General features: G+C 38.0%; 1 protein-coding gene across 11 annotated transcripts; it reads right to left on the reverse strand.

Moving 5' to 3' along the window:
• Window positions 1-1,799: 1,799 nt before the first annotated feature.
• Window positions 1,800-27,684, reverse strand: LOC127161258 (NACHT, LRR and PYD domains-containing protein 12-like). 11 transcript variants are annotated; one of them, XM_051103892.1, is made up of 32 exons: window positions 27,638-27,682; window positions 23,592-23,715; window positions 22,744-22,851; window positions 22,324-22,431; window positions 21,883-21,987; window positions 21,616-21,732; window positions 21,225-21,309; window positions 20,693-20,888; window positions 18,785-20,603; window positions 17,997-18,167; window positions 17,733-17,903; window positions 17,200-17,373; window positions 15,292-15,462; window positions 14,978-15,148; window positions 14,659-14,832; window positions 14,303-14,473; window positions 13,992-14,156; window positions 13,695-13,868; window positions 12,943-13,116; window positions 12,622-12,792; window positions 12,273-12,446; window positions 11,485-11,655; window positions 6,845-7,018; window positions 6,576-6,746; window positions 6,216-6,389; window positions 5,905-6,069; window positions 5,570-5,743; window positions 5,299-5,472; window positions 3,633-3,806; window positions 3,327-3,500; window positions 2,787-2,948; window positions 1,801-2,613 (listed from the first exon to the last, which is right to left on the reverse strand). In XM_051103892.1, exons 2-32 carry the CDS (start codon window positions 23,612-23,614, stop codon window positions 2,547-2,549), a joined length of 6,402 nt encoding a protein of 2,133 aa, XP_050959849.1. In that variant the 5' UTR covers window positions 23,615-23,715; window positions 27,638-27,682; the 3' UTR covers window positions 1,801-2,546. The 11 variants fall into 11 exon arrangements, with proteins under 11 accessions (XP_050959854.1, XP_050959857.1, XP_050959858.1 ...); XM_051103894.1 differs by lacking the exon at window positions 27,638-27,682 and adding an exon at window positions 26,597-26,682; XM_051103895.1 differs by lacking the exon at window positions 27,638-27,682 and adding an exon at window positions 24,236-24,259.
• Between the last annotated feature and the right edge of the window lie 223 nt (window positions 27,685-27,907).

Genomic DNA, 27,907 nt, shown 5'->3' on the forward strand with positions numbered 1-27,907 from the left:
TTTCCAGAATGAGAATGCAGATGTGACTTAAGACCATTTTTATATGTAAAAACTCTTCCCACACCGATCAAGTGTGCTGTTTCTCCCCAGTGTGGATCTATTCATGTTTTCTCAGTTGTCCTGACAGACTGAATCTCGTTACATAGTGTAACACTTATAAGGGTTTTCTCCAGAGTGGATTATCTGGTGCTGTTTGTCAGCAGTAGTAAAAGTGAGCGGACAAGTTGTAATGAGAGATGTAGTTAGCAGGTTTCTAATTCCAGATAAACATTTATTTTACATTGGTTTTGCAAATGAAATGAATACCATACTGGGGGGAAACACTGTAAACCATATGAAATTAACTATAAAATGAACTGTAAAAATCCTAAAATGTAAAAACAATGATTTACAATGATTCAAATAACAAGTTTTGCCAACATCTCTGATGTAGATGGAGCTCACTGAACAGCAGAAATATAGTGTTTAACCTGGTTAACTCTGTAAACATAGCATTGCAGTGCTTTTACACACTACTTTATTAGGCCTTATTCTTTAGAGCTTAAATGAGTAGTCCACTTCTAGAACAAAAATGTACAGATAATGCACTCACCCCCTTGTCATCCAAGATGTTCATGTCTTTCTTTCTTCAGTCGTAAAGACTGAGGAAAACATTTCAGATTTCAGGAATTATCTCAATATGGTGGACCTAAATGGTGAGTTTGAACTTCCAAAATAAAGTTTAAATCCAGCTTCAGAGGGCTCTAAATGATCCCAGCCAAGGAAGAACTGTCTTATCCAGAGAAACAACTGGTAATTTTCTAAAAACAATTAAAAAAATATATACTTTTTAACCTCAAATGCTTGTCTTGTCTAGCTCTGTGATGCACATCCATACGTTGTACAGTTCTGTTCAAGACAGGATATGTCTTGACCCAGTGTTTACAAAGTGAACATGTGAAGAACGCCAAACGCCCTTTACAAAAAGTGGGAGGAGAAAGGACATGGGAGTTTTTCGACATACCCTAACTGTCTTGAATGGGACTGCACATGGGAGTACACATGAAGAGTTCAGATGCAAAAGCCTCTAAATCCATCTGACGTATTTCTTTAAAATTTCTTTCTGGCAACTTTGTATCGGTTTCTATGTAAGTACTGGTACTTCTGATTGGGCTGAGGCTTGAATTTAGGGAGTTTGAAGTACAAGTATTTGATGGATGTATAATATGTGTCAGAGCATTCACTCAGTATAATTATCTCATTTTTGACCAAGATGGCTTTTAGCTGGTTTTGCATCTGAACTCTTCACATGTGCATAGCAGAGCTGGACAAGATGAGCATTTCAGGTTAAAGAGCATATAAATTGTACATGTTTTTAGAAATAACTAATTGTTTCACTAGATAAGACCCTTCTTTCTCATCCTGGATCATTTAGAGCTCTTTTAAGCTGCATTTAAACTGCATTTTGGAAATTCAAACCATTCACCATACAAGTCCACATAAGGAGAAAAATCCTGAAATGTTTTCCTCAAAAAACATAACTTCGTTATGACTGAAGAAAGAAAGACATGAACCTCTTGGATGACAAGAGGGTGAGTAAATTATATGTAAACGTTTGTTCTAGAAGTTAACTAATCCTATAATCTTTGTCGTTTAGATTCAATACTGAGGCAAACATTTGAGCTAGTTAAATCGCACCATGCCTCTAATGGGTTCACTGTGAAGGGCTGCCTGTACGCAATCACAATCTACTTCCAGTTCCAGTTAATTTATAAATCACATAATAATACAACAGTGTTGACCACAGTTGTTAGTTTATTGTACAAACAGTAAGACATTCAAAATATAATAAACACAAATAGCCATAATTAAAGGATACTAAAGACATCTCTCAGACTTTTAAAAGTCATAAAACTGTTAAAATGTCTTCATACTTTTAAAAACAATACCTGTGACACACGACACTCATGTATGATCAAACTTAGTTTTTGAATGCCCTGTCTATAATATGCTATGTTGTGGATCATGATCCATTTGGATCCACTCATGCCACTTTTCTGGGTTTCTTGAAGTAGCACTTTCATGGCTTTGACAGTGCATAAAGGTCAATTTTTGTAATAGCACCATGACAGTAATAAACAGACATGTAGATCTATACAGCTTAATAAAATATCTTTAAAAACAGAGACATTTCTGTGGATTCAATTTGTGGATTGAAAGTCTATTTCATACAAATGGAGCCTTCACTATCATCTTTCATTTTATATTTGGATTTTATATATTTTAGGCCCTTTGCTCTATTTCTCTTTGCTGAGTAATACCACATTATTTCATTTGCAATTTGTTCTACCTGGATGCATTAGTAATTACATAAAGCTACTAGCTACTACAATAAATTTTACATTTGTTAAATGCTGTAGGTTTAGCTGTTGGTTCGGAATAGTTTATATTTATGAACTGATGTTTGCCATCATATCACCATTTTATCACTATTTTAAAAAATACAAATACTTATTTTCATTTTTGTGATCCCTCATCCGATGGTGTCTGGTCCAGTCCTGTTGATTTCACAATGTAAACCATCCACCAACATGATTTAGACCAGCTCTGAACAGGCGCTGTTCAATGTCTATGCTGTTAAGGAAGAATCAAAAGAGAATTTTATATAAGTGTTAGCTTTAATAAGTCAGATATTACTATTTCAATTACTTTTAATAACAAGAAGTGTAACAAAACACTAATAATACAATTCTGTAATTTTATTAGTTATCATGTTAGTGTGACATGACAAAAAGAAGTTTACTCACCTCAAGTTACAGTTGGAGTCTTTGAGCACTTTACTGAGCTGCTTCTTTGAGTTTCCTATTTTATTCTTACTCAGATCAAGTTCTTTTAAAAAATGCAATGCTTTCGCCTTAGCCAAAGGCTGAGCCAAACAAGCAATATCTGTAATGCCACAGTCATTCAGGCTAGAAAAAGACAAAGGAAGAGACTTTAACCCAGAGTTTAAAATGAACTGCAATCATATTTACCGTTATTCAACTAAATGTAACAAGTTTAATCAATCATTTCAAAAATCGGAATCTAATCTGTTGAGTGCCTCCAGATTTCACTACAATAATAAGCTGTTTATGTAACTAAGTATTTTGATGATTGTAGATCAAGTTTGTCTAATCCTACACCTGGTGGAAGATTTTGGCTTCAACTATAATTAATAACACCTGGAACAATTTACCAGACATCTTCAAGATTACAATAAACTTCCATACAGGTGTGTTGGAGCAGGTTACAGCTGCTGCTACAACTCTGCAGGACGTTGGCCTAAAGGAGCAACAAAAGCTTCTCACCTCAATCTCTCCAGTTTACAGTCTAAATTCTTTAGTATGTCACATATATGCTTCACTCCTTTGTTTTTCACTTTATTCCCACTGAGATCCAGCTCTCTCAGGTGTGATAGGTTTGATTTCAGAGCTGAAGTCAGAGCAGAACAACCTTCGTCTGTCATATCACAGTATCTTAACCTAAAATTAGGGAAATAAGACAAACAAAACTTTTATTCCATAATAGTATATCATCTTAATGGCAAACAGATTTCAGGTTAAACCTGTTGACATAATTTTTAAGCATTTTGATTATATGTGAGTGTTATTGACCTCAGTCTCTCCAGTTTACAGTGTGAATCCTTCAGTATGTCACATAAGTGATTCATTCCTGAGTTTTTCATTTGATTTCCACTGAGGTTCAGCTCTCTCAGGTGTGATGGGTTTGAACACAGACCCAGAATCAGGATGAGACACTGTTTCTCTGTAATACTGCATTTACCCAGCCTGAAGACAGAAAGAAAAAAAAGACAGTGAATCAGATCTATGTTCAGTTCATGCATGAGTAAATGCCATAAAGTCACTAATGCAACAGTGGCTAATACATATGCAACAGTAAATACATAGTTTAATACATAAACCAATAAAGGGTAAGATAGATTTGAGGTAGTTACATAAGACTTAGACAAAAACTTGTACAAAAAAGAACAATACATTCATGTAGAGTAATACAGTGCCCTCCACTAATATTGGCACCTTGATAAATATGAGCAAAGGTGGCTGTGAAAATAAATTTGCATTGTTTGTCCTTTTAATGTTTCATTCAAAAAAATCACAAAATTCTAACCTATCATTGAAGTAAAACAATGGAAAGCAGGGGGAAAATCTCATTATGAAATAAATGTTTTTCTAGATTTTTTATCTGTTGGTATTTGCTAGAATCCATGGTGCCATGTATCTGAACAAGATGTCCAGGACCTCTGGCAGGAAAATAAGCCCACAACATTAAAGATCCAGCAGTATATTTAACTGTGGGCATGGGGTACTTTCTGTACCAAAACCATTAGGTGGGTTTGCTGCCAGAAAGCTCTTTTTTTTTAGTTTCATCTGACCACAGAAGCCATTCCCATTTGAAATTTAAGTCATGTCTGACAACTAAATACGCTGGAGTTTGTTTTTGGATGAGCAAGGAGGATTTTTCTTAAAACCCTCCAGTAACAACATGTGGTGATGTAGGGGCTGTTTGAATTTTTTTTTTAGTCTTTTGACCCCAAGACTCAATTAATCTCTGCAATTCTCCTACTGTGATCCTTGGAGAATCTTTGGACACTTAAACTCTCCTCCTCACCATGCATTAGGACGATACAGACACACATCCTTTTCCAGGCAGATTTGTAACATCTTTAGTTAATTGAAATTCTTAATTATTGCCCTGATGGTGGAAATGGGACTTTTCAATGCTTTGGCTTATTTCTTACAGCCACTTTCTATTTTGTGAAGCTCAACAATCTTGTTCTGCACATCAGAACTATATTATTTGGTTTTATTCCTTGTGATGGATGATTAAGGGAATTTGGCTTTTGTGCTCCTCATATTTATAATCCTGTGAAACAGAAAGTCATGGCTGGACAGTATCATACTCCTAGCCATTCTAGTGTGCTAAATAAATGCAAATATGAATGGGAATATACTTCAGAGATATTTTACTCATTATAATTTCTAAGGGTGCCAATAATTGTGCCCACCATGCATTAGAGAAAAAAAAAAATCATAACGTTTCCTTCCAATTTTAATTGTTTTGCTTCAATGAAAGGTTAGCATTTTGTGATTTTTTTTAATGTAAGATCAAAAAGCTAAACAAAGCAGATTTATTTTCATAGCCATCATTGCTCATATTTACCAAGGGTGCCAATATTAGTGGAGGGCACTATATATAGGATCAGAACATTATATATTTCATCATGCTGTAACTGCTTTACTGTTACTAAATGTTACTAACTCTAGTTTCTCCAGCTTGCATTGTAGGTTCCTGAGTAAATCACAGAGGTGTTTCACTCCAGAGTCTCCTAGTTGATTTCCACTCAGGTTCAGCTCTCTCAGGTGTGATGGGTTTGATTTCAGAGCTGAAGCCAGAGCAGAACAACCTTCATCTGTTATTTCACAGTATCCTAACCTACATTGGGAGAAATATGAACAAACAATTTTCATTCTGTTTCAAACAAATAACAAAACAATTTTTTTTTTTTTTCATATAGGTAAATGTTCCTCACCTCAGTGTTTTTAGTTTACAGTGTGAATCCTTCAGTACGTCACATAAGTGATTCACTCCTGTATTTTTTAGTTCATTTTCACTGAGGTCCAGCTCTCGCAGATGTGAAAGGTTTGAACGCAGAGCCGAACTTAGACTGAGACACTGTTTCTCTGTAATACTGCATCCACAGAGACTGAACATAAAAAGAAAAAGTGTAATGACTCAGATCTATAATGACTACGTTATTGAAGAGCTACAGAGTTTTAGTCTTATTCACAGTCTAATTGATGTGTAAGAATTCTAGGTTTAATAATAAAGTGTGTGCATTGAGCTAAACAGTAAACTGTTACTAACGCTAGTATTTCCAGTTTTAATTCTGGGTTTCTCAGCAGAACACCAAGGTTTTCTACTTCTAGTTGATTTCCGCTCAGGTCCAGCTCTCTCAGGTGTGACGGGGTTGATTGCAGAGCTGAAGTCACAGCAGAACAACTTTCATCTGTCATTTCACAGCATCTTAACCTACATCGAGAAAGAGAGCAGAAAATAACATAACTTCATAACAAAAAATAGACAAAGGAAGAGAGATTATTTTTATTTTGCATTACAAAAAAGCACAAGACCTTTTCACAAATATGTGAACTTGTGTTTAGGTGAATGTTCCTTACCTTAATCTCTCCAGTTTACATTGTGAATCCTTCAGTAAATCACATAAGATCTTCGCTCCTCTGTTTTGTAGTTTATTCTCACTGAGGTTCAGCTCTCTCAGGTGTGATGGGTTTAAACACAGAGCTGAAGTCAGGATGAGACACTGTTCCTCTTTAATACTGCATCCACGCAGACTGAAGACAGAAAGAGAAAATGTTTGACATCGCTCCTTTTCACAGAGCTCTAGGCAGAAATCTGTTTACATTTAATGCATAATTTATTGTGGCACTAATTCAGGCAAAAGAAGAAATATTATTATCAACTACTGTATTAATGCTATTAAAAGCAATGTAACATTTTAGAGCATGTAAAATACTCACATCAGTATGTTGAGTTTACAGTGTTTATCCTGCAGTAGAGCAGCAAGCCGCTTCATGTTTATGTCTCCTAGATCACATCCACTCAGATTCAGTTCTCTCAGGAGTAACGGGTTTTTACCCACAATTCCAGTCACATACTGACAAGCTTCATCTGCAGCAGGACCCAAAAACCTGCAGAAGAGAAGATGAAACAGGATTAAATTCAGTTTGCAACTAATACACTTAAAATAGAGAAAATATTGCTTAAAACATACACTAAAATAACTCACCTCAGTATCTTCAGTTGACAGTTTGGATCTTGGAGTAGATCATTGAGTTCCTTCACTCCGGATTGTCCAGGATCATTTCCTGTGAGATCCAGCTCTATCAGGTGTGAAGGGTTTGATCTCAAAGCTGAAGCCAGAGCTTTATAACCTTCTTCTGTGATATTGCAGTTTGAAAGTCTACAGAAAACAATAAAGATATAGTTAAACAACATTGTCAGGGTTACTTTCACAGTTGTAACAGTTGAAAACATTCATTCAAAATATAGAAAAAGTAATCAAAAAGTAACCTGTTATGATCTGGTCGGTGAGCTGCGGACTGCTCACCACCAGACGTCGCTCTCGCCTTTTTGTCACGCACGGACTGTCACACTACACCCCGGACTACACTCCCCATCAGCCATTGCACTTCACCCCCGTCCAATCAGAGACAGTATAAATACCCCGGTCTTCCTGTCACTCCTCGCCGAGTATTGAATTGTTACTATCGTTCATACAAAGCGTTTCCCCTTGCCATTCTGTGTTTTGTTTTCTTGTTGTTTAAACTCTCGCCTGTCTTCACGGATTACTCTCTGCCTAGCCCTTCTCTGATTTCGTTCGCCGCTGTATTGACCCTTGCCTGGATTTAGGATTACTCTTGTCTCGTCGTCCATACACCTGCCTGCCGTTGTCTGACCCTGCCTGCCTGACCTTGTCTATGTCCCATCCCGTTAATAAAAGTATGCAAATGGATCCGCTCGTCTCTCGTCTCCCTCTCCACGTTACAGAATACTCGGCCACAAAAGGATCCAGCAACTTTTCATCCGGACATTCATCAGGTATGGACTTAGATAGCATCCTCTTCAGAATCAGACAAGGACCACAGACACTTGAACAATACATATGTGAATTTCTGGCTGTATCAAATCACTCCTCCCTCCCGGACTGTGTCTTATGTGAGATCTTTTGTGATGGCGTAAATGAGCCTTTAAAGGCTAGGCTGAGACGCAAGGGACCGCGCTCATCTCTAGCTGCATTTATGGACTTTGCATTGTTGTGTGTGGGCTCGTCGTTTACTGTGGGGGTCGCGGAGGAGGAACACGACAACACGGTAACGGCGGCCGCTCACCCCGCTCACAGAATGGCGGCCGCGCCGAAGCGCGACGCCACAGACACACTGGCCGCCTGGCTCGTTCGTGAAATGGCGGCCACACTAGAGCACGCTCGTGCTATGACGGCGACTACGGATAGCGCCCGGAGCGCGTCTATGCTATGACGCCGACAGCAGAACCCGTGCGCAAGATGGCGGGCGCGCGCGCCGGTGCGCGCTCACAAAATGGCGGCGAAAACAGAGCTTCGTCACATCACAGCTGCCGTACCAGAGCAATATGAGGTTACAGCTGCATTTCCTGCGTCAAGTCAAGTCAGAGCTGCTCTTCCTAAGGCAAGTCAAGTTAAAACGGTGTTTTCTGTGTCAAGTCAAGTCAGAACTGTGGTTCCTGTGTTAGATCAAATTACATCTGTCGCTTCTGTCTCAAGTCAAGGTACAGACATCACTCCTGAGCCAAGCACTGTCAAAATGGCTGCCGCGCCAGAGCCAGCACTGCACAAGATGGCTGCCACGCCAGAGCCAGCACTGCACAAGATGGCTGCCACGCCAGAGCCAGCACTGCACAAGATGGCTGCCACACCAGAGCCACTGCACAAGATGGCTGCCACGTCAGAGCCACAGCACAAGATGGCTGCCACGTCAGAGCCTGCTAACGCATCGCCAGCCAAGCCAGTGCCAGCTAACGCCACGTCAGCCAAGCCACAGCCTGCTCAGGCCATCTCAGTCAAGCCACAGCCTCTTCACGTCGTGTTTCCTGCCCCGGAGTCTGCACCTATCATGGCCGCCCTTCCTGAAGTGGTTCCTGAGTTAAGCAAGGTCACAGCCGTGGTTCTTGAGTCAAGTCACGTCCCGCCTGACATCCCAAGATCACTGCCTATCATGATGGCCCACGTGCTGGACTCACCCCTAATGGCTGTATGGGCAGCAAAAGTGGCAGCTACTCCTGATTCCAGTCAAGTCGCAGCTGCGTTTCCTAAGTCAAGTAAAGTCACAGCTGCCACCCCGAGCCAAGCAAGACTACAGCTACTTTTCCTGTGTCAAGTCAGGCTGCAGAACCTAGTCAAGCTGCTGAACCAAGTCGAGCTGCATCTGCAGCTTCGGAGTCCGGCCAAGCTTCAGAGTCCGGCCAAGCATCAGAATCCGGTCAAGCTTCAGAGTCAAGCCAAGTCACAGCTGTGTTCCACGCGCCAAGCCAAGATACAGCTGTTGTTCTTCATGAGTCAAACAAGGACACAGCTGTTCCCCACGAGTCAAGCCAAGACACAGATGTTGTTCCCGAATCAAGCCAAGCTACAGCAGACCTTCATGAGCCAGGTCAAGTTGCTACAGTTATTCCCAAGCCAAGTCAATCCTTAGCTGACCTCCATAAGCCAAGTCGAGTCACAGTCGCTCCTTCAGGTCCAAGTCACGTCTGGCCAGAGCCTCCTCACGTCTCCTCTGAACTCCCAGAGCTCACGCTCCCAAGTCACAAGTCCAGTAATGTCACAGCCGTCGTCCCTGCGCCTAGCAAGGTCACAGGTGGTCTCCAAAAGTCCAGCCAAATCACAGTTGGTCACCACCAACCAAGTCAACCCACTACTGAACTTCACGAGCCCAGTCACGACTCGTCTGTCCATCCAGGACCAAGTCACGTCTCGTCTGACCACCCAGAGTCCCGCCATGCATCACCTGACGGTCCAGAGCTAAGTCACGCCCCGTTCGACATCCCTGGGTCGCGGCCTTTCATGATGGCCAGCGTACTGGGTCCACCCCCAGTGCTAGTAAGGGCAGCTAACATCTCGGCGGCTTCAGCGTCTCCTAGACCAACTGTTAGTGAGGTTCTGCCCCCAGCTGCTGCTCTTCCTGTCATGGCGGTCGCCATTTGGTGTGTGTGGGCTGCACACTGCGCTCCTGAGGTCACGCCTGTTCCCAAGCCTGCGCCAGAGCTCCCTTCTGATCACAAGCCTGCGCCAGAGCTCCCGTCTGATCACAAGCCTGCGCCAGACCACAAGCCTGCTCCAGAGGTCCCGTCTAGTTTCAAGTCTGTTCCCGATGCCTCGTCTGACCACGAGACCGACCCAGAGGCCTCACCAGTTGGAGAAGCCGCGCCAATGCCTCCTGAGGTGTCAGCTTCGGCTGTAGGTCCTCCTAGGGAGGCGGCGTTCTGCCTCAAACTCTCTGCTTCTCCTCTCATTCTGTCTGCCTCCTCTGTCACTGTTCTCCCCAGGTCCCAGTCCATGACGCAGCCTCCTGCTCCGCCCCGGAGGACTGCGGTGCCTCCTGCTCCGCCCTGGAGGGCGCTGGCGCCGCCTGCTCTGCCTTCGGCTCCGCCCTGGAGGGGTCTAGCGCCGCCTGCTCTGCCTCCGGCTCCGCCCTGGAGGGCTCTAGCCCCGCCTGCTCAGCCTCCGGCTCCGCCCTGGAGGGCTCCACCGGCTCTGTCCTGGAGGGCTCTTGCATTGCCTGCTCTGCCTCCGGCTCCGCCCTGGAGGGCTCCACCGGCTCTGTCCTGGAGGGCTCTTGCATTGCCTGCTCTGCCTCCGGCTCCGCCCTGGAGGGCTCCACCGGCTCTGTCCTGGAGGGCTCTTGCATTGCCTGCTCTGCCTCCGGCTCCGCCCTGGAGGGCTCTAGCGTCGCCTGCTCTGCCTCCGGCTCCGCCCTGGAGGGCTCTAGCGTCGCCTGCTCTGCCTCCGGCTCCGCCCTGGAGGGCTCTAGCGTCGCCTGCTCCGCCTCCGGCTCTGTCCTGGAGGGCTCTTGCATTGCCTGCTCCGCCTCCGGCTCCGCCCTGGAGGGCTCCTGCCCTGCCGGTCCTGCCTCAATCACCGGGTCCCCCGCAGGGACCTGGCCTTCCGGCCCTTGCTCTGTCTAACCCCTGCCCCACCGCTCCCTGGACTATGGTTTGTTTGGAGCGTCTGGAAGCCGCTCTTTGGGGGGCTATGTTATGATCTGGTCGGTGAGCTGCGGACTGCTCACCACCAGACGTCGCTCTCTTTTTTTTGTCACGCACGGACTGTCACACTACACCCCGGACTACACTCCCCATCAGCCATTGCACTTCACCCCCGTCCAATCAGAGACAGTATAAATACCCCGGTCTTCCTGTCACTCCTCGCCGAGTATTGAATTGTTACTATCGTTCATACAAAGCGTTTCCCCTTGCCATTCTGTGTTTTGTTTTCTTGTTGTTTAAACTCTCGCCTGTCTTCACGGATTACTCTCTGCCTAGCCCTTCTCTGATTTCGTTCGCCGCTGTATTGACCCTTGCCTGGATTTAGGATTACTCTTGTCTCGTCGTCCATACACCTGCCTGCCGTTGTCTGACCCTGCCTGCCTGACCTTGTCTATGTCCCATCCCGTTAATAAAAGTATGCAAATGGATCCGCTCGTCTCTCGTCTCCCTCTCCACGTTACAAACCAAATGTAATCAGTTATATTAATAAAGTAATTAAAATAGTTTTAATTAGTTTGGCTAGCTCAGCCAGCATGGAATTAGACTTAGGATGTGGAATCCTTGGGTAATCCTTGGGTAAAACATCCCAGTATGGCTGCTAAAATATGCCATTATAAACAAAATACTCACATTAGTGTGTTGAGTTTACAGTGTTTATCCTGCAGTAGAGCAGCGAGCCGATTAACATTCGACTCTCCTAGTTCACATCCACTCAGATTCAGCTCTCTCAGGAGTAATGGGTTTTTACCCACAATTCCAGTCACATACTGACAGGCTTCATCAGCAGCAGGACCCAAAAACCTGCAGACAGGACAAGTACAAGGACATTACCAGCCATATAATGACTTTTGTGAAAGTATCTGAAAGGAAATAAATAAATAAATAAACAAACAAACTTAAAATGACAAAAGACAATAAAACTAATTTTAATGCTTTTAGTAAAAACAAAATACAAGCTTTGACAAAAGCAAACATTTTAATGATAAACAATCATATTTTAAATGATAAACCTCACACTGTTGTCTTAAAACAATTTATTAAGAATTAGAAAAGTAATGAGTAATAATCATAAATGATTTTAAAATGAGTTTTTGTCTCAAATGCATGTTAATGCAGTTGAAGTCAGCTGAGCCACCACCGCAGCTGATGTCACACACAATGCACTCTTTCAGTCAGAATGTGTCCATGTCTTGTGACCGAGAGTGTGACAGAGAAAACTGGAGTGAAAATCATGTAATTTAGGGTGAAAATGCATGCAATTGCTATGTTGCTGTGAATTTATATTTTTCTTTGTTTTTCTATTCTTACCATTAATTAAGTAATTGAAAATCAATTACTAATATTTTTTGAAACCTCACATTACTACTAGTTTTAGTTCTATTTGTTCTATTGCACTTCATTATATCAAGAACACTCACCTCAGTGTCTTCAGCTGACAGTTTGGATCCTGTAGTAAATCACTGAGCTCCTTCACTCCTGATTGTCCAGGATCATTTCCTGTAAGATCCAGCTCTATCAGGTGTGAAGGGTTTGATCTCAGAGCTGAAGCCAGAGCTTTATAACCTTCTTCAGTAATACTGCAGTTAGAGAGCCTACAGAAAAAGGAAGTAATTAAATTAACACTGTGGATTAAACTAATAACTGCACAATAGTCTGAGTCATATTATAAATTAATTATACTGAAGAAATATACTAGAGTATTTTTGAGCTGAATGAATTTCTAATTTTCCAGTGATTGCAGCTGATGGGGAAATAAAGTATACCCACTTGAGTATCTTCAGCTCACACACAGGGTTCTTCAGTCCCTCACACATCTCTTTAACTCCTGAGTTAAGCAGATGGCTGTGGTTCAGGTCCATCTCTTTCAGGATGGTTTTGGAGGAAAGAACAGTAGCTAGAACTGAACAGCTCTTCTCTGTCAGCTCACAATTATTTAGCCTAAACACACACATAAAACATAGTTAATTATTCAGAACATATTTAGCACTCATCCAATAGCTCCACAGCTTTTCATATCTGGTTATGAGACTGACAGTCTTTTACACTGAATAAACAGAAAATATAATGTATAAAATCATGTTCACTCACTTAATTCTCTTGATTTTGCTATGAGAGTCCATCAAAAGAGCAGAGAGTTTCTCCCCATCCAGATCTCCTAATTTATCTTCACTCAGATCCAGTTCTTTCAGTAATAATGGACTTGTACCAACAACTTCAGTGAGATGATCACATGCTTCCGTTGCAGCAGCACTTTTCAGAAACCTAAAGGAAGGATTTTTTTATTTATTTTATTATTTGTTGTTGTTTATATTTAATATTATTTATTTATTTATTTTGTATAGTGCATTTCTATAGTAAAATGTACCTTTTTCCAAATTAAGTAATTATATTTTATATAATTCATAATTTATATTTTATATTAAACTTGGGTAATACTTTATTTTGATAGTCCACCTTAGACATTTTACTAACAGTAAGCAACTTTGCATCTGGATGTCAACTAGTCATTAGAGTATAAGTAGATCATCTGCTTAATATCTTCTAACACTCTTCTAAAATTTGCAAGTATATATCAACTTATTCTACTAACCTTAAATCTAACCTAAAAATCTGCTCTGAGAGTTAGTAGACATGTAGTTACAAATTAATGAAAATTAGTTGACATGTAGTTGCAAAGTTACTTATAGTTAGTAGGATGTCTAAAGTGGACTATCAAAATAAAGTGTAACCTAAAGTTGTGTTAGAAATAAAATTCAGTGGTGTGATTGTATTGAAATTCTTAGTATTTAGCCTTTACCTAGTCTTTCAGTAAGTTTAAAAAAAAGTGAGGTTTTAATCACCTGATAGTCTTTAATTGATAATATTCATTCTGAAGTAAAACATTGAGCTGCTTCACTCCTGATTGTCCAGGATCATTTCCTGTGAGATCCAGCTCTATCAGGTGTGAAGGGTTTGATCTCAGAGCTGAAGCCAGAGCATTGTAACCTTCTTCAGTGATACTGCAGTTAGAGAGTCTACAGAAAGGTGAAGATGAAACAAAGGTTAAAAATGTAATAAACCAGTAATGCTGAAGAAGAAAAATCTTTCCCATTTCTTTAGTCTTCTAGTACTAAAAATGGTTAATATAAATCACTCACCTGAGTTTTTCCAGTGTGCAGTTTGTATTTTCTAATTCGAGTTTCTTCACTCCTGAATTCTGTAGATTATTGTTGCTCATGTCAAGCTCTTTCAGACTGGGGCTTGATCTCAGGACTGTAGCAAGAGCTGAACAGCTTTCCTCTGTTAGACCACAATCACAGAGCCTAAAGTGTTGAACATGAGAGGGAAATTTACAAACACAAAGTACCTGATGACAGTTTTAAGTGAACACTGAGAATTACTTTGTGTTAGTCGTCTGATTTCTTTTAGATACTTCAAAAGTATAATAATAAGAGAAAACAATACCCACTGAAGTGTGTTTAGTTTGCAGTGTTTATCCTGTAGAAGAGCAGCGAGCTGCTTCACTTGTTTGTCTCCTAGTTCATGTTCACTCAGATTCAGCTCTCTCAGGAGTAATGGGTTTTTACCCACAACTCCAGTCACATACTGACAGGCTTCATCTGCAGCAGGACCCAAAAACCTGCAGTCAGAAGAAGTACATTGACATTTCCTGCTATATTAGGATTTGTTTTCAAATGCTTGTGACAGAGCCTTCAATAATTTAAAAGCTTTTAAAAATGAGTTGTTCACAGTTGAATAATCTTTCAGCTAAATTTTCAAAAGTATTGAACTTATTACTATTACTATTATTTTAATAACACTCACCTCAGTGTCTTCAGTTCACAGTTTGGATCCTGTAGTAAATCACTGAGCACCTTCACTCCTGATTGTCCAGGGTCATTTCCTGTGAGATCCAGCTCTATCAGATGTGAAGGGTTTGACCTCAGAGCTGAAGCCAGAGCTTTATAACCTTCTTCAGTGATACTGCAGTTTGAAAGTCTACAGAAAAGATGTGTGTAATAATAATAATAATAATGTTTTTATTCTTTCTTTTCTATTATGTCTACTGAGGTCATTTTAAATTTGAATCAAAGAGAATGTTTTTGAATTATTATTATTATTATTTTTTATTTAATTTACACACCCAAGTTTCTCCAGTGTGCAGTTTCTTTTTTCTAATCCATCCTGGAGTTTCTGCACTCCTGAATCCTGTAGATTATTGTTGCTCATGTCAAGCTCTTTCAGACTGGGGTTTGATATCAGGACTGTAGCGAGAGCTGAACAGCTTTCCTCTGTTAGACCACAATCACACAGGCTAAAATGATGAACATGAGAGAATTTACAAACACAAAGAACTTGATGCCACCCATTCAGTGATCTCTAAGGAGTACTGTGTGGATAATAATTATATCTTTAAGATACTTTAAATGTACCACAATAAATTAACAAAATACTCACTGAAGTGTTTTAAGTTTGCAGTGTTTATCCTGCAGTACAGCTGCGATCTGATTCACCCTTGTGTCTCCTAGTTCACATTCACTCAGATTCAGCTCCTTCAGGAGTAAAATGTTTTTACCCACAATTCCATTCACATACTGACAGGCTTTATCCGCAGCAGGACTTAAAAGTCTGTAGAAGAGAAGATGAAGCAAGATTCAATTCGTTTTTAAAACTTTGTGAAAAACAACATCTGATTCTGAAACCAATTGATGGATTTACTTCAGAAAACTGTATTAATAATATATATATATATATATATTAGTGCTGCACAATTAATCGTATCGCAATCGCAATCGCGATGTCAGTCTGTGCGATTATATGACGGCAAAATGCTGCGATTATATTAAATAAGTGTGGACTTGAGAACACCTACTTTCTGAGACAGTTTGCTGATTTTCCGTACCGCTAACAACACAAACAAACAAACAAGATTAAAACAAAAAATCTGACAGTCTCTCAGTATAGGCAGTGCACATGTGGCGTGCGCGTGTGCGTGCGTGTTCACTTGTGTGCACAGCGTGGATGGATGCCAAGGAGATGGACACTGATCTGGTAGCAAAAAAAAAAAAAAAAGGCGATATTTTGGATTTGATATTACTGACATTGACCAGAGAGAGGTACTGTGCAAGAATTAGAGGCCCTGTTTCACCTGGTATTAACATGCATTTTCTGATGCGTCGATCTGATCACAAGTGGACAATGCTAAGTACAGGTGTAAATAGGGGTGTAAAACGTTTTCAGCTTGTCCACTTTTGACCACATCTCCTTTTCAAAATCCCGTTTTTGTCCCCTTCACTTTCAAATTTGTTTGTTTAATTAATGTCTCGTATTGTAGAAAGCACGCTCAGCGCCGCTGAGAATTCGCACAATCCTTAAAACGAAACCGAAAGTAAAATGCGCAAGCTCCTTCAAAAGCAATTTTAATACGTGCTTTTAGAGAGCGGTTCCACAGTGCGCGCAAATTAGGCTACATAACATATATATGTTGTTATTTGTATGTATCCTATAATAGGTTGTGTAGTTGTCTATAGCTCTGTACCATGCTTGAAAAAATTGGTCTCTATTTGCACTTTGAATATTGAGAGAGTAGCCTAGCCTACTTTGATTATGGCTGCACTATTGTTTGCACTTAATACAGCTATTTTTTGTTTAGACTATTTTTATTTATACTGTTTTTATTTATATTTGTAAAAAAGATCTTCAGTTAGGAGGTCAAACGTTCTAGAAGCTCATAATTCATGTACAGTTCTAATGTCTGAAGAGAATCACATGAAATCATACAGGAGAGACGCCAGTCAGTTGAGTTTGTAATGTAGGTAAATGCAGGAATGTGATCAGAAGTGGTTGAAAGTGGACAGAAGAGACGGATTAAAACGCCAGGTGTAAACGACTGTGTCTCCATTGTCCACTTGTGATCTGACCAAAAACATATCCAGTTTCCTTTTCAAAAGAGTTTACACAGAGTATATTTTACATTCTTCATAAACGTCCATTTGTTTGGGCAAAATCTTTAAAATATCTTATTTTTGTGAAAATGTGTATGTTTGTATTTTATTTAATTTAGCTATACTTTTGAGAAAATAAGTTTACATTAATGCAAATGCTAGTATTAATTACTAGTGTTACAAATACACATTTCTGCATTATCACTAATATGTGTGTGCATTTTAAACCTATCAAGTTGACTTACAACACCATTTATTATAATCGGAATCACGTATCGCAATATTGACCTCAATAATCACAATATGAAAATTTAATGAAATGGAAAAAAAAAAAAAAAAAATATATATATATATATATATATATATATATATATAAATCACTTGCATATCAATTACTTTGCATTATTGCATCATGTCTCACCTCAGTGTCTTCAGCTGACAGTTTGGATCCTGTAGTAAATCATTGAGCTGCTGCACTCCTGATTGTCCAGGATCATTTCCAGTGAGATCCAGCTCTATCAGGAGTGAAGGGTTTGATCTCAGAGCTAAAGCCAGAGCTTTATATCCTTGCTCTGTTACATTACATTCAGCGAGTCTAGAACAGGTGTGAAAATTTAACATTCAGTTCTTCCATCCATCTCAGTTATTTTATAACAATCAAGTATATTTATAATGCAATGCTAATCAGCATAGCCTTTACCACTGTATAGAACATTATAAAATAATATGTTTTCTACCTCATTCTCTGATATGAAACCAAAGTTATTTAAAACACCTGACTAATGTTTTGAAGCCATTCTGGACTGAAATCATGTTATTAAAATGTTCTTTGTTGGACAACAGATATCTAAACAAGCTCACACGCATTGCAAAACTGTATTGCACACATGCTACTGTAGTGAATTTATTTACCACGCAAACTGATTTTTTCTTAGCATATATTAATTAACTCACCTGAGTTTCTCTAGTTTATGGTTCTCTTTGAGTCCAACAGAGAGCAACTTCACTCCTGAATCTTGCAGATCATTGTTGCTCAGGTCAAGAACTTTCAGACTGCTGGAGTCTGAACTGAGAACTGAAGCCAGAGCTGAACAGCTTTTCCCTGTTAGATCACACTTTCTGAGCCTGAAAATACACAGCTAGTCAATGTGTCTACATTTTAAAATGTAGAGAATGTACAATACATGCTCCTTTTTTGTCTGTTGTCTCACAACTTACCTCAGTACCTCTAATTTACATTGTATACTTTTCAGTCCAATGCAGAGTTGCTTCACTCCTGAATCCTGAATATTATTATTGCTCATGTTCAGCTCTTTCAGATTGGAGTCTGATATAAGAGCTGTAGCCAGAGCTGAACAGCTTCTGTCTGTTAAGTCACAATCATTTAACCTACAACAGGAAAAATACCAACATACAAACTGAAATTGAATGCATACAATATATTTGCTAAATACAAATATTAATTATTCATTTTTGTGTGGTTACATCATGTCCATAAACAGAAAGAAGACCTGGCTACTATATTGAGTGTATGGAGCATTTGTTGTTTGTTCTTTCAAGACTATATCAGAAATTAAACTTGTCTTCTCGATTGATTAAGATAAGTATCAAGCTTTCTATTTTTGTTTTTGTCAAGTTTTGCTATGGTCAGTGAGGTAAATTGCACTTACTTTCTGTTAACTATTAAGAAAGAACATTTCTGCTCTGTGATTCTTGTGATCTGATCTGACTGAGAAAATATTAGAACTACATGCCAGTATGTGGTTTATTTGAAAACATTTATGCTTTATTTGGTCTGAGGAAATGTGAGAGATATGCTAATTGTTCAGAGGACTTCTTTCCCTGGATATATGCCAATATGACATTAGGGGATGTACAATGACAGATCCACTCCGTTTTGGTGATCACAGATTTAGCTGCAAAGAGGTGCTGTAATGACGCACAGCCCATGTAAAAAGACTATAGATGACAATGTACTTTTCAAATAAGTGCAAAAAATGACTTACAAAGCCCTTTTGGAGGTTTTGACAACTTCCAGTAGTCTAAAAAAACACTCGTCTGATTTCTTGAATTTCTGTAGATCAAACACCTCCAGCTCCTCCTCTGATGTCAACAACACAAAGGCCACAGCAGACCACTGGGCAGGAGAAAGTTTAGCAGATGAGAGACTTCCTTTGTTAAGTTGGCTTTGAATCTCTTTTACCAGAGTGTGATCATTCAGTTCATTTAGACAATGGAACAGATTGATGGATCTCTCTGGAGATAGATTACTGTCTAATTTCTGCTTGATATACTGAACTATTTCCTTGTAGCTCTGGCCACTGCTGTCTTGCTGAGTAAACAGACCTCTTAAAAGTGGACGGTTGGACTCAAGTGACAGACCGAGGAGGAATCGAAGAAAAAGGTCCAGATGTCCATTGTCACTCTCAAGTGCCTTGTCCACTGCAGTCTTGAGCAAATCAGTCAAGGTTTCACTTTTGTTGTCGTGTTCTGTAGACTCTTGATCAAACACACTTTTGTTGTTGAGGTCTAGAAACAGATGCGCATATAGAGCTGCAATAAACTCTTGAATGCTCAAGTGAACAAAGCAGTACATGGTACCAAAAATGATCCCTGTTTCCTCCTTAAAGATCTGGGTACACATGCCTGAGTACACTGATGCTTTAGAGACATCAATACCACAGGCTTCCAGGTCTGTATCATAGAAGATCAGGTTGTTTCTTTCCAGCTGTTGAAATGCCAGTTTTCCCAGTGAAAGAATGGTACCTTGATCCCAGGAAACATCATACTTTCGTCTGCTCTGCTGGATCTGAAAGTGGAGAAAGTGTGTGTACATTTGTGTCAGAGTCTTGGGAGTGTCTTCAGTATTTGATTCTTGTGGTCTTTTGGAGGCATCAACAATCTTAGCATTTTTTAGATCATTATGTTTTTTAATGTTCAAAATGTTTTGTAGAACAGTGGCTGTAATCCAGCAGAAGACTGGGATGTAGCACATTATAAAGAGACTCTTAGATTGTTTAACAAGATCAACAATTTTGTTGGCCTGATTCTCATCTGTGAATCTTTTTCTGAAGTACTCCTCCTTTTGTGCATCACTGAATCCTCGTATCTCTGTCAGCCGGTCGATACAGTCAGGAGGAATCTTACTGGCAGCTGCTGGTCTAGTGGTGATCCAGATGAGAGCTGAAGGAAGCAGATTTCCCTTGATGAGGTTTGTTAGGAGAACATCCAGAGAGGCTGGTGAAGATACATCACGCCATGTTTCATTACCTTCAAAGTTTAGAGGAAGTCGGCATTCATCCAATCCATCTAGGATGAAAAGAACTTTGAACTGATTCCTTCTTGTAAGGTTCAGTCCTTTGGTCTCTGGGAAAAACTGACTTATAAGGCTCATCAAGCTTTGCTTTTCTTCCTCCTTTAAGTTCATCTCCCGGAAAGGAAGAGGAAATACAAAGCTGATGTCCTGATTTTCTTTTTCTTCAGCCCAATCCAGAGCAAACTTTTGCACAGAAACTGATTTTCCGATGCCAGCAACTCCTTTTGTCAGTACAGTTCTGATGTCTTTGTCTTGGTCAGGTGCTTCGAACAAATTTGTGCATTCAACCTGTATCTCTTGTGAGTCAGCACGCCTGAAAGCAACTTCTATCTGTCTTACTTCATGTTCAGTATTGACCTGTTCACTACCACCCAGAGTGATGTAGAGATCTGTGTAGATGTTATTCAGAAGTGTAGAGTCACCATGCTTTGCAATTCCTTCAAACACACATTGATACTTCCTCTTCAGGTTTGTTTTCAGCTGTCGCTGATGAATGAGGGTGAGCTCATCTAAATACACAAAAAGACATCTCTAAATACACATCTCTTAGAATGTCTACATGACAATATGCCAGATTGCCATTTTATGAGCATCTTACCCTCTAGAGTATCTGCAAGTTTATCTTGCTTCATATCTCTTAGAAAGTAGAGTGTAATATCAAGAGCTGATTCTTTGATACTGCACATGCCCTCATTAAAGTCTTGCACAAAGTATTGTGTGTTCTCTTTTTGTAGTATTTTCTTCAACTTTTCCAGCTCATTTTTCAGAAATACAATTACTTTGTTCTCAAGATCCTAAAATAGTGCAAAAAAGGAGTAGAACAAATTAAACATATGATTAAAACATACACATTTTACATCTAGAACAAACTGCAGTTAAGCAACAGTACATACATCAATGAAGTTGTGCTAGTTATACATTTGACTACAAATTTAACAGAACATAAAAGACAAAACGACTTAAATTTTATTAATAAATAGTCTATTTTTATTTGATAAATGTGTGAGATTAAAAATACAACATAACCTATAATAGGAGATTACACTGCTATACCATTATATTTTTTGTGTGACTTTTGGTAAAGTGTTCTAAAACGAAGGCTGTTTAAAAGCCAGTAAAGGCCTTCCTACCTGGAAGATCCAGAGACGATTTTCACTGAACTCTTTACGGAGGCGGTACGTCTGGAATTCTGAGTCTAATTTCTCATATTGAACCCTGTTAGCAAAATAAATTCGTCCAGAGTTCACAGTAAATTAAAATTTAATTTTGTTTTGTTTGTTTCTAGACAATATATTAATATATTCAATACATCCTTCAGAAAAAGGTATGTTGTGAACAAATAAATGTTATGCTGAAAAGCAGACTGAAATGTAATACAAGACCATTCCTGAGATCAGTATTTTCTTTTTTTTTTTTTTTTTTTTTTTTTTTTTTTTGTTATGTTTTTGAAGTAGCAAAAGCCAAGTTAAATGTAGTTAAATATAACAGTACAAGGTAAACTGTGGTATCTTGTGTTCACACCTGTTGAGAAGAAAAGTTGCCAGTTCCACATCACTCTTCAGTCCCTTCTGTGATTTCAATGTTTGCCACCGTGTAAATTCTGCACCAATATTTACTGTGGTCTTCTGTCCTTGGTAACTAAATCACAAAAAAAAAAAAAAAAAAAAAAACAGTTGTCTTAATGTTGATGAAAAAATGTTGATGTGGAATGTAGTTGTGAAATGTAATCACATAATTATTTTCTAACACAATCTATGTGTGATCAGCAACAAGAGACATGGAAAATACCTTTTGGTTGATGATGGTGTTTCCTCACTGAAGTTAATTGGTTGAAATATTGACCTATCACTCTTCAAAGACACAGAGGTGAACACACGTGAGCCTGATCTTACCCTAATGACACAAAGAGAAGAGAGAAAAAAAAATTAAAAACAGTTAAAAGTTCTTAAGTCTCAAATGAATAAGCTCAGACAGAGATCATAAAAGGTTTATGAAGCTCTCTATTTCAACACCAGTGAGTTATCACAACAGTTCTGAAAAAAAAAAAATAAAAAAAAAAAATTCAAATAAAATAAAGAAGAGGGCATATGGTAAGCTACAAAATGAGGCAGGCAGAAACACAATCACTGCATAGGAAGAATGAAAGCCAAGTACCACTCTCAGTTTTGTTTTACTTGGTAATTTTTACCACAGTTTACACAATTTTATCATTCAAAACAGATGAAATACCTTTTGGTAGGTGATGATGGTGTTTTTTCACTTAAGTTCTGTGGTTTGTCTTTTGAACAGTCACTTTTCTGAGACAGAGAGCTAAACACATGTGAGCCTGATCTTACACTAATGACACAAAGAAGAGCGAGAGAGAGAGAAAAAAAACACTTTATTACATGACATACTGTATTTTATTCTTGTTTGAAGAGATTTAGTGTCATTAAATGCACTATAGCTGTGCATTTGTTCTTTTCATGTATGTATATTCAGTTGCCTGATGCATTAACATGGTGAATTTATGTCCCCCAGTGGCTACCTGTGTAACTGTATTATTGGAAAGAAGGTCCAGATGCTCTAGATTTCATTCTGTGATTTGTTGTTTTATTCAGTTAAGTTCTGTCACACACTAATTGCTATAATGTAAAACAAACTAAATACCTTTTGGTAGGTGATGATGGTGTTTTCTCACTGAAGTCTGGTGGAGCTTCATGTGAAAGGTCACTTTTCACAGACACAGAGCTGAAGACATGTGAGCCTGATCTTACACTAATGACACAAAAAGCAGAGAAAAATCTCAATATGAAGACTTTTAGCGCTGCACTTAGCACTTCCTACAGTTTAACACAAGCCTGCAACAATGGAATCACGAGTAAACTAACAGCCAAGTAAAGCACTGGTTCCTCATTCTTCAAAATTTACACTTTGCTGTAAAACACCTGCGATTCTAAAACTTACGACAGTTCAGATGTGTATTAAATGAGAAGGTACCAACTAAAATACAATAAATAAACAACAAAGCAACTAGTTTTATCAGCAAAACTGACTTGACCTGTAGACATTGAATGAAACTGAAAATGTTTTATTTATTTATTTATTTATTTAATTTTATTTCAATACTTAAAATATCAAATATATTGTCTAGTTTTTCTAGCATTGTTTTTTTTTTTTTTTTTTAAATGCTAATATTTAACCATTCATCTGTTAACTAAAATAATTCACTCATAGTCCCAAAACATCAACAGTCATGGTAGAATTATGGGGTATTTTAATTATTATAACATAGTATGTTTATGGTGACACACCTATAAAGCTCTATTTGTCATGCATATTTTTATTTCTTCAAAATTACAGTTTAATTTTTGACTCATAAGTACATACAAAGCAGCGCTTTTATACTTGCAAATACAAAATACAGCAGGTATTAAACACTCCTTGTTGACAATGTTTTGTTTCTTCATAAGAAAGTAGTGTTTAAAATTATTAATTGAAGACAGTGACAGTCTCACCTCTCTTGGTCTGGGAGACTCATCTTAGAGGATTTTTCCCCACTCTTTTGACAGACTGCAGCAAAATTGCCAGTGCACACAGTAAAGCATTGATTTGTCAAGACAATCCACCATTCAGTATGATCTATAGATGACAGAACATGTTACTATAAATAGCATGGCAGTCATTAAAGTAAAAAAAAAAAAAGAAAAATAATAATGTCACATAATCACAAAACAACAGCATTATCTACATGCAGTGGCAGTGTTGTCTGAAACCATTCAGAGTTATAACCTCTGGAATAAGAACAAGAATTCTATGTTTGTAACATTTTCAGTTTCATTTTTATGAAGCATTGGAGAAAAAAATATTGTATGTGTTTAACTTAATGAATTTAAATCACTAAGTCAATCAACATGTAAAAGTGAACTTTGCATCCGATGACCCCTTTAAGTGAACTTGTCAAAACTGTGTCCAAAGTGTCAATATTTTGTGTTAGCACCATTGTTATCTAGCACTGCCTTCAATAATGGCTGTATGTTGGGTTATTTTCAGGGGACAGTAAATATACACTGCTATACAAGCTGCAAAGTTTCATTTCTATAGTATTTTTCCTTAAGAAGATATACTAAAAACGTTGCTGAAATGTGAGGGGTGTACTCACTTTTGTGAGATACTGTATATGTAAGACTGTCTGACAACAAAAAGCAACATCCCAGTTTGTCGTTGAAGTCAAGCCACTGAAATTGCACAATATAATAAAAGTTCATTAAAATAATTTCTTTAGCATTGAGTCTTATGTGTTTGTAGGTAAGATGCACAAATATTTTAAACATTTATGTCCCATGTTTAATAATGCGCACACATATTAGATTGAATAATGTCTTTGATACTCATGCAACAACGCCGCAATTTTCCTGTCTCTTTTAAACCCTGATAGCTCTGTTGCCTTGGAATCAGCGTTTGGGATGCACTGCCCTATAGCCCAAATGCCAAGCTATGCCCATGGCTATGGCATCACATTCTTTCCAAACCGCCACCACAAATACCAGAATATCATTATGGGGGACACTGTAGACAAGTTCCTGAAACAAGTCTTCAACAATGATTTTATTTATTTATTTATTTGGATCCCCATTAGCCACTACCAAAGTAGTGGCTATTCTTCCTGGGGTCCATCATACACACAACAAAATTACATTAATCCATAACAACCAAAACCACTACAAAAACATAAAAAAAAAAACCCCAGAATGCATACATAGCGTCAAAATCAACAATCCACTCAGTACTGTGCCATTAAATATTTCTTCAACATTTTTTAAACCTAATTTTACTTATTGAAACACATGTAATGTCCGATGGAAATTCATTCCATGTTTTCATTCCTCTATACATTACAGTCCGTTGCTTTGCATTCATTTTTGAAACCAGAAGCAAGAAATATCCTTTTGATGCATACCTGGTGTTAAAATTATGACTAGCATTACTATACAAAAGTTGACAGTATAACACATTTGGAACTTGTGATACAGAAATATTTCTTATGAAACACAGCAGAGAAACAATTACCCTATCCTTCACCAATAACCAACCTAAAGTTGTGTGCATTTTCATAATATTAACCCTTCTATTGCAGTGCAAAATTAATCGTGCAGCTCTGTTCTGAACTATCTGTAATTTTTCTAAGTCTTTATTTGATGCACTCGACCATACCACTGGAGAGTAATCTAGATAAGTAAGAACCATTGCCTGCACAATTTTAGAGATACAATTCTGTGGCAAAAATTTTACACATCTCTTAATAACTGATAAACCTCTTCCCATAACAATTACCATATTATCGATCTGTTTTGACCACTTTAACCTACTATCAAGGATAACTCCAAGAAGTCTGATTTCCTCTACTTGTTCAATAGGCACACTCTTTACAGACAAATTTAATTGTGGTTTACATTTAAGTTTAAAATTTGATCCAAACACAATACTTTTCGTCTTAGTCAATTTTAAAACCATCTTATTATTCCGTACCCAATTTACCACTAATTGTAACTCCTCATCTAAGTCAGCAGATAATTTTTCAATTGATGTCACCGGTAGATATAATGTTGTATCATCTGCATACATAACTGCCCTTGCATGCTTTAAAACCAAAGGAAGATCATTGGTAAAAATAGAAAATAACAATGGTCCTAGACAACTTCCTTGAGTCACACCACATAGCAACTCTTTTACTTTCGAAAAACTTCCATTATAAAATACACATTGCCTCCTACTAGTCAGATAACTTTTAAACCAGTGCACAGTGTGAGAAGTAAATTTATACCATTTCAATTTTCCAGCTATAATTTATGGTCCAGTACATCAAAAGCAGAGCTAAAATCCAACAATACTGTTCCTACTAAATTACTATCATCAATCTGTACTAAACAATCATCAGTTATCTGTGTTAATGCTGTTCCTGTTGAATGTCCTACTCGATATGCATGTTGAAAATCAGAAAATAAACTATTTTCCTTAAAGAATAATTGAATTTGTTCACAGACTATCGTTTCAAACACTTTACTAAGAACTGGCAATAAACTTATTGTAATAACATGGCAAGTGGCCAGCCAATGTTAACTTCATTAAAAGTAACACACAGAAACAACAACATTTACCCTGTTTGCAATGCAAGTCAATGCTTACAAATTTTTGCCCTGTTTAACCATATGACTGTCCAATGCCTGACAACTCGACACTTGGTAAGTAGGCTATTTGCAGTCCCGTGTGTGTTTCTTTGTGAGACACGAATAAAAAAAGACTGCACTCTTGAAACAATAACATCAAGCATAATTCAGTACTATAATTAGACCTGTTATCATTTGTTCAAACTATTATATTTGGTTGATATTATTTTCCGAGCTTCCAAGTTTCCTAAATAAAAACTCTAGCTGCATAATTATAATCTACAACATATCTGCAATTATGTAAATTAAAATTTAATTAAAATTCCCAATTACTGTAATTAAAAATTAAAACTTACTTGCAATGTACCAATCTTGTTAAAAAAAAAAAAGTGATCCAGACTTCTGTGAAGCACATGCCATTTCTGACAGCTCTTGAGACAAGCTCTGTATTGTAAACAGGGTTGACTGGGCGTTTTGACGTCCCCCATGTAGCATATTAAGTGTAAAAAAAAAAAAAAAATAGTAAGCTAATAAAGTGCCTGTTTGGGACATGGAAACAGCCCAATGTAGAAATGCAATAGATCAGTTCATTAAAGTTACTTTTTTTTTTCTTTCTCTCTCTTTTATTCTCAGCAGTAAGAAGGTTATGCTCATCTTGAACACTTTGGTTTGCTGTTGTTTGGGGTTACAGTAAGTGGTTTTCTGCATCCTGTTGCACTATCACTTTATTTCTTTATACTTTTGAATATATTTTATGTCTATTTTTATAGTTATTTCATACTTTTATTTTTACTTTATATAATTGTATGTACTTGTATGAAAATCAGTATTGTATGAACTATTCTACATAAATAAACTTGCTTAGCCTATTTTTTTTTTTTTTTTTTTTTTTTCATTTTTTTTCATTACAATTCTTGTTAAACTAAATTAAATAGGATTAGGATTTAAAAAGAATTTAATCCTCATTTTGAAAAGAATGCCCAACAAAACAGCAATGAATTTACAGTTAAATAATATTTAAAAAAAGAAGTAAAATAACATTTTTTAACATCAAATTTTGTACACTGTAGATAAAAGTGAATAAATTTAAGTTCTGTTGTAATGACTCTTATGTGTTTTTTAAATAACATGTCATCTAAACATTTTAACATTTAGTGTAAAAACGTTTGTTTTAGTGGAAAATAAAATCCCACAGGAAACAATTAGATTTAACACATTCTCAGCTAATTTGCTTTCTTTATTGTCATAAGAGACTGTATTTATAGAAAATACTGGGCAAGAGACCAAAGCCTTTGAAATAATAGCACAAACCTGAACAAAACCAAAAAATTCCCCAAACAGCATCTCAACACACTGATAACAGTCTGTTAACATGCATAGAAGAGAAAGTCACTAACCTCAACTGAACCAGTTATTGATGGTAATAGATACATCAAAACTGTTCCTGCTTGTTTTTCAGGCGTTTCTGGTTAAATTAAGTCAGTGTCAGTGACTGAGGGAGACTCTGTCACTTTACTCACTGAAGTTAGTAACCGATACTTTGGATGTTTGGACTTCTCATAACTCAAATAAACATGGGGGAGAAAGTCGTCATCAAAAACATCAGAACTACAGACTTTGGACTTTCTGAAGTAACAGCAACAGAACAGAGACACCATTTAACAAAT

The sequence above is a fragment of the Labeo rohita genome, unplaced genomic scaffold, assembly GCF_022985175.1.
Source record: "Labeo rohita strain BAU-BD-2019 unplaced genomic scaffold, IGBB_LRoh.1.0 scaffold_607, whole genome shotgun sequence".
In the NCBI taxonomy this organism is placed as follows: Eukaryota; Metazoa; Chordata; class Actinopteri; order Cypriniformes; family Cyprinidae; genus Labeo; species Labeo rohita.